At 27.8% G+C, this 13,229-nt stretch overlaps 2 protein-coding genes across 2 annotated transcripts; both read right to left on the reverse strand.

Moving 5' to 3' along the window:
• Nucleotides 1-10,711: 10,711 nt before the first annotated feature.
• WSC4 (Wsc4p) lies at nt 10,712-11,167 on the reverse strand (the record flags this gene model as incomplete). The annotated part of the gene is made up of 1 exon (XM_064857224.1): nt 10,712-11,167. The coding sequence occupies one exon, from the start codon at nt 11,165-11,167 to the stop codon at nt 10,712-10,714; it is 456 nt and encodes a 151-aa protein (XP_064716357.1).
• Nucleotides 11,168-12,050: 883 nt separating this feature from the next.
• Nucleotides 12,051-12,326, reverse strand: PWA37_000550 (uncharacterized protein; the record flags this gene model as incomplete). The annotated part of the gene is made up of 1 exon (XM_064857225.1): nt 12,051-12,326. One exon carries the CDS (start codon nt 12,324-12,326, stop codon nt 12,051-12,053), a length of 276 nt encoding a protein of 91 aa, XP_064716358.1.
• Nucleotides 12,327-13,229: the final 903 nt, after the last annotated feature.

Here is a 13,229-nt window from a genome sequence, read left to right on the forward strand (position 1 = left end):
ATGCATTTAGTAAGAGTCCAGGTAGCTATTAACTATTAATAATTGTTGGTAATTAAATATGAGATCTAAAAAAAGTGTTAAGTTAGATCATGGATCCCATTATGTAATATGTATTACTTAGTCAATATTGGTTATATTGGTAAAGTTACATTTTTATTATTAGGTCTGGAGATATAAAGTGAGTCTACATCTTTTATCTATCCAAGTTATCTATTAATATTAATTCCAAGTCGACTATTATCAGAAATTAATAATCATAAGGTTATCACAATTGGTAGCGTTTGATATCATATCACTGAACACTTGAAACTTCTAAAGTGGTGTAATCTATCATATACAAATATAGTTAATTCAAACTCATATAGATAGTAGTTTACGATACAACAACTGCAGCCTGATAGAAAAGTAATAATAGTGAATAGGAATCAAAAAGGAAGAGTGGCAATTAATGACCTGTATCACATTGGATCCAATGAACCCAATTATCGGTGTGTGCAAGACACATACACCATGATATTTCCCAATCTTCATCTTTACTGTTTTGTTCCACTGTATACATTTCGTAAAAGTTCAGTTTCTATCTACTATTAACGCCATTTCCCAACAGCTCTTCCAACATACTTTGAAGTGAAACCACAACAAGGTTTATATTTCCAAGTAGTTTATCACAGATATGTGAATACGAATGACGTAATAGAAGATCATTGTTCTTCTATTAAAAATGCTGCCTGAGTTATGTTAACTACTTTGTAAAACACTATAGTTTTTCTTATTCAATACAATCCCATTGCATCCCTACAATATTCAGTAATAATTATTATACTAATTCTCACATACTATTATCATCTATTTCTATAATATTTGTTTTTATTAGCTTTTACTATATCTTCATATAATATTGAAAGTTTTTAATACTTATTTTAAACCGATTCTTGCATAGTATGAATATCAATATAATATTAAATATTCCAACCTTAAATTTATCTATTAAAAAACAAATGCTATACTATCACGTGTTGATTCTTCCATACTAATATCATATAGGTGTTTATTAACTACATCTCTATATGCTTTCATTGTACATATAATAAATTATTATACTTCTACAGAGTATATCCCTATAATAGCAATCTATTTTATGTCTGATCAAGTATCATATTTTGATATTAAGCAATGCTGTGCTATACAATATAAATAATACTAAACTATTTTTATACATATATAAAATACTTATACCATAAAACTTAATAAACTATACAAATTACTAGAATTTTAACATATATTTATTATTTCTTCAGGTTTAATTTTGTATCTTCTTGTTCACTAACTGATAATACCATCACAAATTACATCATTAAGTACTCTCCATCTGTTAGTCGTAACGAAATGATATGGAAAATTGTATATGTTGTGACAGTTCTAGTACCTAAGCTTATTAACAGTAGTTGAGTTTCAACGTGATCTAACAATCATATTTACTCATACCTAACATTAGCGATCTTTCTTTGGACAAGCATTTCAACTTACTTATTTAATTAACCCTGTGAATACCTGTTTTAAAATGCTTAGTTTCTATTACTGATTGTATATAATAATTTATATCTTTACAAGTATTAAACATATCAAGAATATTTACATATTTATTAAAATTATTATAAACACATATTGTATTTAATAATAATTTAAGGATAATATATACTTTATGCTAATGAATCATAGAAATCCATATAAAGGGTCTATTAAAATAATAACAAGGTCAATTATATTATACATTTTCTTAATCATTAAGTAGAACGGACAAGTCACTTTATATGAGGTATAAATAGTGAGATGATGGTGTGTAAAAGATAGTTCATTTTTCTCTATTATTTAGTTTCTTCATGAAATTCTAGCATTAGAAGTATTCTCTATATGGAATAGTAATAACTAAATCAAACCCTAACTAGCTAAAATACAACTGTGTTAGGATTGAATAATATTCTCTGCACGTCTTCTCTTTAATTATTATATATATATTATCGAATCAACTTGCTTCAGACTTAAAAGTTGTTAGCTTACCTGGTAGTTTATCCCCTAATTCCTATTTATAATATTCAACTCTATGTATATATATATCTTTTATATATTGTAATAAATATTCAATGGGATATTAATCAATATACTTATTATATGTTCATTTGTATTAATATATACTAATATAATATATAAAATAACAGCTTATATAAACATATATGTCCATATGGCATAGTATATTTAGTAAGTACTGATAATTAATAATCATCAATATATATTATAAGGATAGTTAATAAATCACGATATAAGGAGCTGTATATATCAATTGACAGTATTGATATGTTCATAAAATAGTATGAGGATCCATGTGTGTGAAGAATAATATATCGTATGAAGCAGACTACTAATACTAGATTATATACATAAGATACTACTGACAACACAGTGATGTTATTTAAATATATATACACCTTGGTATATAATTACTTTTAAATGTCCATTTCCACTTCACATTTACTGGAAATACTATCTCAACGGTACACTCTAAAAAATTCTTTTTATTACTGATCTCACATATAACTACATATATTTATCTCTCTCATTACTATTATCCATTAAATATTAATTTTTAAGAATATACAGTACAGTTTCAATATCACATATTGATATATCATCATTTCTCGTTATATACAAGTATCATTTAGTGTTCATGCCTTTCACAATATCAAGAATGTAATCTCCTTACCCTCTACCTCATATTACAGAGCTGTTGTGTCAAACTAAATCACCACATCTGCAATATATCAACCACATTTGTTTCATTCTATTAACAAGCACTTATTAAGCAACTACCACTCCTGCAGTTATTTTTACTTCCTCATAGTTTTATAGTCCACTTCTTTTTTCATTTTTTAATAATAATATTTTACAAGTTCTGAAATATCATCTCAAGAAACACAAGAGTAATATGATTCTAGCAACAAGAACACACAACAATATAAACTTACTTAGATTACCGTATTTTTTGCCAGTACATTATTTCCATATTTAATTGACAATGAAAATGCTTCAACACCTTTATAATTCTTTATTTGTTTATATGATTTAATCTTTATCACAATCTAGCAATATACAATCATTCTTATCCATACAGTTGTTGAATTATGATCTTGTTTTGTTTTTTGATATACTATTTGCATAGTAATATCTTTTTATATCATATGGAAATAATTAGCATGTGCATTCGCAATCAACAATCACTTTCATTTACTAATTCCTGCACATCAACAAAATACAATATACTCAACTATGTTACATCTAATCCTATTCTATATGTATTTCCTCTTTAAATTAGTTCAATAAAATTCAAAAAGCATGATCACGAGAATCTAATATTGTTCAAAAATTTCATGGTTGAATCTTGTTTTTATTTATAAATAGACAGTGATCTCCATTAGCACACTGTTATTAATTCTTTTACCAATCAATTTCTTATTCTAACAGTATCACTTTATTTATCCTATTTTATCATTTCTTATAACATCTTAATACCCCTTTTATATTGGTCATTTGTTTGTTATTTAATTCTTAGAAGTTCTCTTTTCTTACCATTGTATTTCAACATATATATTCTTACTCTCTTTCAAGAGTTATCATGACAATGAAATATCAACTTTACCAAACTACTATTTTTTCACATCCATCTGTTTGCTTCGTGAAATTCAGATATATTACATTATCTCTTCTTCGAATAATTGTTTCATATAACTTATTCTGTGTTTATTATTCATAATAATATTATAACCTTTGGATAAACGTATCTTCTCACCACTGATACATCATCACATTTCCATACTTTTTTACTAATCTTTGTAAAATATCACGCCTTCATTATACCTTATATTCTATGTTACTTCTATTGTTATATATTAGAATGAAATTTCCACAATAAAAAAGTAGTTATTATAGAATACCACTATTATATTTGTCAGCTGTCTTATATCTTAATGTTTTTCAATACAGTATAAGTATGGTATCTAAGAAGGTATGCAACCCACTCAGCTCAATAAAAATGACACACAATATTTCAAATAGTTCATGTGGCACGTACTTGTGAATATTCTAACTAGTTCTATTACAATATGGTCATCTAGTACAACTTTGCTTGAACCAGTAAGAACCCTATATAGTGTCCATCAAATGGAATATGTAATTAGGAACATCACATTAGTTACTTCTTGTAAATTTGTTATGCAACATCACAAAAATACAGTCTCTAGAAATAATATTTATATGACTTAACCTAACTACAATAAAATATATGTATTAAATATTGTTGCTTGTAATTGTTCAAATTGTATGCACATTAGTCATTACTCCGGGTTGTTCTTCAATCCTTGGGTGATTGATATTCTAATATACTTTTAAATTGGCAATGTCATTCTTAGAATGTTGTGTTTAGTGTTCTTGTATACTCGTTCTTTCTAGTGTACAGTAAATAAACAGAAAATACTTTCAAAAGGCTAGTGGGAAAGTATAGAGTGAACCACACTGGAGAAATCTAGCAGATATAACATGAAATATATTCTAATCGTAGCATTCATTGTTTAAACTAGTTACTTAACACTCACAAAGAAATATACTAGTCAAAACATAGTTACGTGCTTTGTATTTTTTAAAATTTTTAAATATTTTTTCTCGATGTCATCACAGAATTTTTTTGCTGCAGCAGTTTTTCCATCAACGATGAGATGAAAAGTAGATTAAGAGAAGAAAAGAAGAAAAGAGTATTTGTAGTAATTATCTCTAAATAGTGATGTTGGAACTTTCATTAGATAGAAAACCGGATTTCAATATGCAGTGGTATATTTTATTTCTAACATGAATTGGTATATATTCATAGTGTGATAATATATGTTGTGTTTTTAAAATATCAATATACCTTCTTAGATATTATCATAGTTCAACTATTAAATGAAGTACATTGGCGTTTCAATTTCTCTGGATAGAAGTTTATCTCAAGTGTTCTTTGCTACGCTAGTTTATTAAACTTTCATTATGTTAGTATATATGGATTATTTATTAATGTTCAGTTAAATTATTGTGGTTTTATAACTCCATTATTTGTTGTTGAATGTTAACAATTTCTGTGTTATACTGTTACTTTTATTATGTCGTCGAAATAGAATATTTGAGAATGAAACAAAGGGAACAATGAGATTCCAACATATGACACCACTGGAATGCTGAGGAACTGTTGTTTACATGTCACAAAATGTTAATAAAACTGCTTGCTTGATTTTTGCCATTCATAGAGGAGAAGTAACAAAATTTAACATACACAAAGACAACATTTTTTCAAATCGTGTTTCTTTTCCCGCATACTTTTCACATATTATCATTTCTGTGTTATACATACAGAAGAAGATGGAAGAACTTTAATACAATTTTGTAATATATATTTATCCAATTACAGTATTGAGAACGTTCACTATTTATCCAATGACTATGAGCACCAATTCTTAACAACTTTAATATACTATAATAAAAAATATATTGTTAATGTGAGGTGTGGGAGAGGCAACTATGAATTTACAGAATGATTATTCATATGCTATGACTATTACTATTATTCAAAGAAATCACAATCCACAAAACTATTTCTGAAAGTATTTCCTTCTCTCTTATTTTTGAGTTTGGAAAGATCATTGCATTCTGACAGTTAATTTTCTAGAACAGTAGTTGTCATAACTTTTTCAAATGAACTATACCATAGTACTCTTGAGAATAAAAATATGAATTGTATATGGGTAATTGTCAAAGAATTCATTTTCTGTAATTGATATAATTTCTGTATTAGTTATACAAACACTCTTACTTATACTCAGATATAGTTTTTAACTTGTTTTTGCTGGCCTTATTCTATAGTAAGAATTACTTTCTGATATCATCCCCAACATGAATGTATAAAGATATCTGTGAATGTATTTCACTATCACGACAATACATCATCTTATAAATTACTTATATCCCTATGGATCTTATTAACAATAAAATTATTATGTTAACATTAGGATAAGTTCCATTACATGAAAGTATTTCCAGACACGTAACAATCGATAAAATATTTTGTAAAATTTTGTATTAGACGTCAATAAACAAAATAGCAACCATTAGATAATCATTTTACCAATCTTTTTTTCTACAAGGATAAGACAAAACAGAAAGAACCTATTCGTTTTTATGAATCTATGATTATATTACTGTTGTGTTTATTTGTTTTTTGAATTGTTTCTAAGAACACTTTTAAAATGGTATGATGGGGAATATTTGATTTTTCTATTATGTTTTTTTGACAGCACTTTATCAATAATATTCTTGCATTTGGTTTAATCATCATGAAAGTTTGGAAAATGTCATATCAATCCTTCGTAGATTTATAGTTCTTGAGGTCTTGAATATGTTAATTTATGCTGTTTTGGCTGTATTGTTGTTAAAACACAAGTTTTTTGAGAATCAAAAGTATTAGGGTGTTGTTTATATTCTGTTTATATCTATTTAGCTAGTATTAATTCCTCACGTTTTGTAAATAGTATTGAAGCAAGATATCCGATTTCATGAATACCTTAATATACAATCTTGTGATGAGAAGATCGACCCAAAACATTACAAAAATTTGTAGATATCTACAGTTGTAATTATATATAAATAAAGAGTTGTTACAAGTTCTCCAGAGAAGTGATCTTTATTTATATTTCAAACCACAGTGCTAAGAGACCTGTTTTAATAAATAAACAACAATAATAATATTTGTTGATTGTCTAACTTACAAATATGGAAAAATTATGCTAGGCTCTAAAGGTTCATTATGAGTACTTATTTATTAAGTTGTAACTATTTAATCCTCGCGTGTGATGTTCTGAAACATGATGAGATAAGAGAAATGATGTTGTCAATAATACAAATTAGAATGTGTGAGTTTTTGTAGTCGATTATCAAATAATCCACGTAGGAAATTTTATATCAAAGCTCACTTAAAGAGGTCTTTGATCCAGTTTGATAGATCGTAGGGATAATTATCAACATTGGATTATGATATAGTTGAGTCCAATATAATATAATTAGACAATATATCGTATGTTCACAAGATCTTTTTTGTTAAAAACTGATTTTGGTAGATCGTTGGTAATTTTTTTGAAAGAAGTAAAGTTGTGAAAGATCAATATGTATTTAATAATAAATACAATATATACTATTTGCATGGGTTTTCAATAAACGAGAAATCCAATTTACTAAATACTTAAAACATAACAACGTTAGACTTTAAGTCTACTATAGTTCAGGAGATACCATATTAGCATCCCTGAGACTCTAATCCCAAATGTTAAATCTACAAAACTATATTTCCATAAACAATTAAGATTATTTAAATTAAATATCATTTTAAATATTTTCATAGGATAAATGCTTGATCATAAACAGTAGAAAGATGGTATAGTGTTTAACATAAATCTATTTATCAAAGTCTTCTTTGAAATGAAAAACGTAAGCAGATTTTTCAAATTTGCGGCTTTCACTGCATATAGAACATGTAGATTATTTTTGAATCGATCTTGTTTTCTGGAAAATAATTTTGTATTATTAGGCACAGAATATTTCTCATAGTTCTCTGGAAACTGTCCAATATATCTTTTCCCATGAGTAGAGCAAAAATTATTTCCCATGTCAAATGATTATATGAACAATTTATACTTAATCCACCAACTATACCAAGGTAAGCAAAACAATGAGCTCTTTCTAAAAAGTTTCTGAAACATATATATCACTATCTCTTTCTTTAAATTACAAAATATGAGTGAACCACAATTTTCGAAAGAATAAAAATAACAACGATAGAGTTATTTATTTCGTGATAAATAAGTCAATAAATTTAGACCATTTTCTTTTCATGTGTAGGATGTAGAAAAGATGTAAACAACATAAACATAATACACTGGATTAATCTGATTCATCAATGGTTACTCTATCACATCTTATATTTACGGTCACATTTTTATGTTTATTATAGTGATATCATCTAGTAAATTTTATTGCTCTTTTAAACCTATAACATACAATGTTATTTACTGTATCTGCCATAATGATATCAACATGTATCTTTACTATGGATTTATACATAGTAGACTAAGCTCATATCAACCACTATTTCTTTCAATTATGTTTTCATTCTTGAACTGCTTACTTCATTTAGATATTAATAACTGGTAGATTGTATGGTATCACTCTTAAACTATGAACTCCTCATTAATATACAACTTCTCTTGATATTATGTCTTAAACAAGAATGATACTACACAAACACATTACACTTAATTACTCTTAGCATCAATTATCATTATCTTTTCATTATCCACCAATCTCTTTTCATTCAGATTTCAATTGTCAATTTTTCTTGTTTCAAAATTTGAAAAAATAGTTCGAAAAAAAAAAATCAATTACAATAATAACCACACTCATCGACAACCATATAAAATGCAGATCCATCTAACCATAAATAAACAGTTACGATATGTTTACTATATGGTATAACTTTGAACATTGCTAAACCACTATTTAAGATGGTATAGTTACACCACTGTATACTTAATAATCATTCATAAGTAGCTATAGAGAATATTCTCAAAAGAACTTACTCCATACATATATTGTAACTAGGGAAACTATTTATTAAATACCACTTTCATTTACTGTTATACTACTACTTTCATAATAAATATGACTATTTAAGAATTCTCCAATAACACATGAACACTATCCCTTACTAATATTTTCAATATGAAAAATATAATTATATCTTCTATATCACTTCATTATCCATCAAATGATAGTGTTATAATAATTTATGATCACAGAAAATAGCCTTTTGAAATTAGCACATCATGATAACTGTTATAAACATAGATACAATTATGCTATATCCATAAACAAATTTACTATATCATCTTTTTACTTATATCTTACTGGATATTTATCCTTACTAATTCCAATCTTATTATGGATGTATTTGATTTATGTTTAATTTTCAATGCTTATGGTAATGATGATAAAAGACACATTGATTTAATATAATGAATAATATTTTGATTATATTTTTATTTCATTTTACTGTACTGCTTTCCCTGCTTAACAATTTTGTTCTATCTTTTACTCAAATGATCTTATTTTAATATTTGAAAAATAACGTAATAAAAAGAGATTTTATCTCGATCTTTGAACATTGAACAACATTTAAGAATATACTATGGTGGAGTATTAACATGTTAATCTTTCAATTTACTATTCAGAAAATCTACTTTTTTTAAGAATTAGTCTGACATTATTATGACTGGATATCTAATACTGTATATGGACCTCTAACTGCAACAAAGAATGATGAGAAGTTATTGAAATTCAAAAAAAAAAAATAAGAATTTAATTCCATTATAACTTTAAAATAACAAGACATACTTTATCTATGGATTAACATTTGCAAAAATATGAATATGTTCTAATATTGTTACATGTTCCTTATTTAAAAAGAAAGTTCCCATATTATTAAAATCTTGGGATAATTGTTATTACGATATTTTTCAAGTGTAGAGGGGAAATTTTCTTGTCTCTTTTGAAACTTTGAAATCTCTACATCCAGCAAAATACAAGAAGAGATGCCATATATTTATAGAACAAAGGGTATCTATATTACAATATAATGCATATCTGAATTATTTGTGTATAATGCTCTTAACATACATAGTAATTACAATATATCATCAGTGTGCAATTATGGGTATTTGAAAAATATCTTGACACCTCATTTTCTTACACTTTTTTTGTGTTAATCAAAAAAACTTTCATTGCTTTGAATATTGTCGGAGTAATTTTATGGTATCTTTCTGCTATTCGTGAAAATAATAGTTTTTCAATACCCTATTTCATTTAGGGTCAGATATAATGTTACAAAAATAAAAGAAGTAGAAGTGGAATCATTAGTTAAAAATGAAGGCTATAGGAGTTGACATATTTATGTAGATGTATATATATACATATATGTAGTTAATTGACTTAAGAGACAATGATGTTATCGAACTAATATATATATATATATATTATTTATTTTCATCCCCGTGTGTACGTATATATATGGGAAAGAGAGGAAATAATAAGGGAATATAGAAAGAAAAAGATTTAAGACATTCTTGCTTCGCATTTAATGATCACTCATCTAGTCAAGTTCTCGAATACTAACATAGGTAGAGAAATATTATAATAGTTTTTAAGATATGTGTCAATCCTTTTATTATGATCTTTGAATTAAACTAGCATTAAATCTTCATAATTACAATTTTTCTTGATTAAAAGGGGTTTAAAATACGTATATTTCTAAAATATGATCAGTTGATTTCAAAGTTGTATGACAGTAAGTTCGCTAATCAAGATTTATTGATTAAGCATAGCCAAAGTATTTAACAAAACTGGAAAACAAGAGTCAAAGGAAAAAAATACACAATACATATAATATTAGGGTATTATATATGTTTAGATAGTAGTATTTAATTATTTAACTATTTAGAATTATTTCTTTTAGAATTCCTTACCTGCATTCGATTTAAATAATCATAAATAATAATAGACCAACAAAATGGGCAACACTCCATTTCATTTATATGGTGCTACCCTTACCCTTATATGATGCAAGAGAAGGTGCACTTGCATGAGAGGCTGTCATAGTGGCTGGCGATGAGGAGAATTGCTCAGAAACGAATTGGGAAACTTGCGGCATCTTTGTAGTTAGAGATGTTTCTGGTCTTCTGGATTCAACAGTACTAGTTTCCGAAGTAACATCTATGTTACCCCTTGTAGAACCAACAACAACAGTGGTAGATTCTCTGGAGTTTCTAGATGTTGGTTGATTTTCATTGTTGGTAAACACTGTGCCAGTAGTGGTAGAAGCAATAGAAGTAACTGGAGTTGCATTGAACACAGCAGAAAATGAGTTGGTCTCTTCTTGTTGGTTCTTTGAATTAGTATAAATAGGTTTAATAGAACCATGTCCAATAATAGCAGTCATACTTGTTTCAGAAGTTTCAGATGGTTCTGGACAATAAGTTGTGGTCATAGTGACTCCATTAACAACCGTAGTCAAAGCAACTAAAGTACCAGTTAAAATAGATCCAGTTTCTCCAACATGAATAGTGGAGCTTCCATATATTGGAGTCTCGACTACAACAACACCAATGACTTTGGTACTGCCGTTGGAGTCGGTGGTGTAGGAGATGTATGAGGAAAGACCAGAAGCTGCACTTACTGAGCCTGCAATGTATACAGTGACAGTACTTTGAACCGGAGTGACAACAACAACAATGTCAACTTCGCCGCTGCTGCCGTTGGCGTCAGTGGTGTAAGATGTAATTGTGGATTGAGCAGAAACAGAGCCTATGATGCCTGGGATTGTAGGAAGTGATAGCACTTAGTTTTGGTGATGATGATGAAGTAATAAAACTGGAAGAATCCCAAGTAGATGGTATAGAACTAGTGGAGTAACTAGAAGAGACACTTGAATATGCAGATAATGAAGAGGAACAGGATGAAGTGGAGTTAATAATAGGTATTCAAGGAGCTGGATTACATGGCATACAAGCGCTAGGAAAACCGTTTGGAGCAGTTGCATTATATATTAATGCGTTATTGATAAAATTAAAACCAACATAGTTATCTACAGTTTTCACCGAAAATCCACGCTAGTTATAACCAGTACCAATATTAATTTTATGAATAGTGGCCTCACTGACTGTCAAAATACCAGTACCTGGATCATAATCATAACCTGCTATTACAGTACGAAATGTCAAATAATTACCATTACCAAAACCTCTGACATATATATTATCTGTGTTACCATATGAGCCTATATAAAGCATTGAGAAAGGAGAGCTTAAATATATAGTTCGTGGACCGAGTACACCAGAGCTTGATGCATCCGTTATAACATATAAAGAACCTTAACCTATTGTAATACAACCGTCGCCTGCTATGGAAATTTCCAAAAATGCCTTAACATTCTTCAAACAAATAGTACCAATATTAATAACAGATCCTGATGTAAGGTGTACAATATTAGTAAAATTTGAAGATACATTTTGACCAAAAGACATTAAACCAGTATTGGTTAAAGATATACTTGAATCTAATGTGAACCTGCTAGAACTGCTATTCAAACCATCAAAATACATTTTTCCATTATTAGTAATTGGGAAACCACTCCATGATACAGTCATTAAATCAGTTGTAACATTCTTACCATTAACCACAATCAAACCGTCATTTGTAATAGTTGAACCACCAAATGTAGAACTAAATCTATTATCATATGAATTTAAAGCCCCGACGAAAAGTGAACCCTTCACGAACAAGTCCTTGGTGAAACTGTAAGAGTTTCCGTTTACTAACGCCAAAAATAACTTTTATCAATGGTAAGGGGGACAGAGAAAGAAATATTGCCTAAATAAGTGTCAGAAGAAATTGTTACAGCATCTGTAGAGACGAGTAAAAACATAAAAGGTACCAAAATACCTTTAAAAGAACTTATCATTTTCATTGGGTTTAGTTGATTGATACTGCTATTCCTTTAGTAGCGTAATGATACGTGTCATTTCCATAATCCTACAGAGAGAGCAAATCAATGGGAAGTTAATTATCAAAACGCTGATCATACATAAATATATTTATAATATATAATTTTTATTAGGGATGATTAATTAGTTGTTTATAATATAGCATTTATGATTACATAGTGTATTTTTGTCTTTTTGTCCTTATCGTATCTTTGAAAAGAATAAATAATCCATTAACAAAAATATTCTCGTTAATATTACTAGTATCATTATTATTCAAAAGGGAATAAGAAATTGCCTACCACAAGAGATAGTTAAATCTGTCCACTAACTTATAATTAACATGCTTAAAGTGAAATAACATTATAACTAAGGAGAACTATCGGTATTTATTATTTACCAGTAATTAAATCTTGGGCTTTTTGAAATACCTAATACCTCCTATAAAAAAGCAAATGTCACAGTTAGTGGATAAAAATAAATAGTGTTCATTGATCTGATGAACATACTTTGTTTATGTAGAATAGTAGATAATCCCACTAATTTTTCCAAAGTTAATATAAAAAA

The sequence above is a fragment of the Arxiozyma heterogenica genome, assembly GCF_036370985.1.
Source record: "Arxiozyma heterogenica strain weizmannii chromosome Unknown scaffold_11, whole genome shotgun sequence".
In the NCBI taxonomy this organism is placed as follows: domain Eukaryota; kingdom Fungi; phylum Ascomycota; class Saccharomycetes; order Saccharomycetales; family Saccharomycetaceae; genus Arxiozyma; species Arxiozyma heterogenica.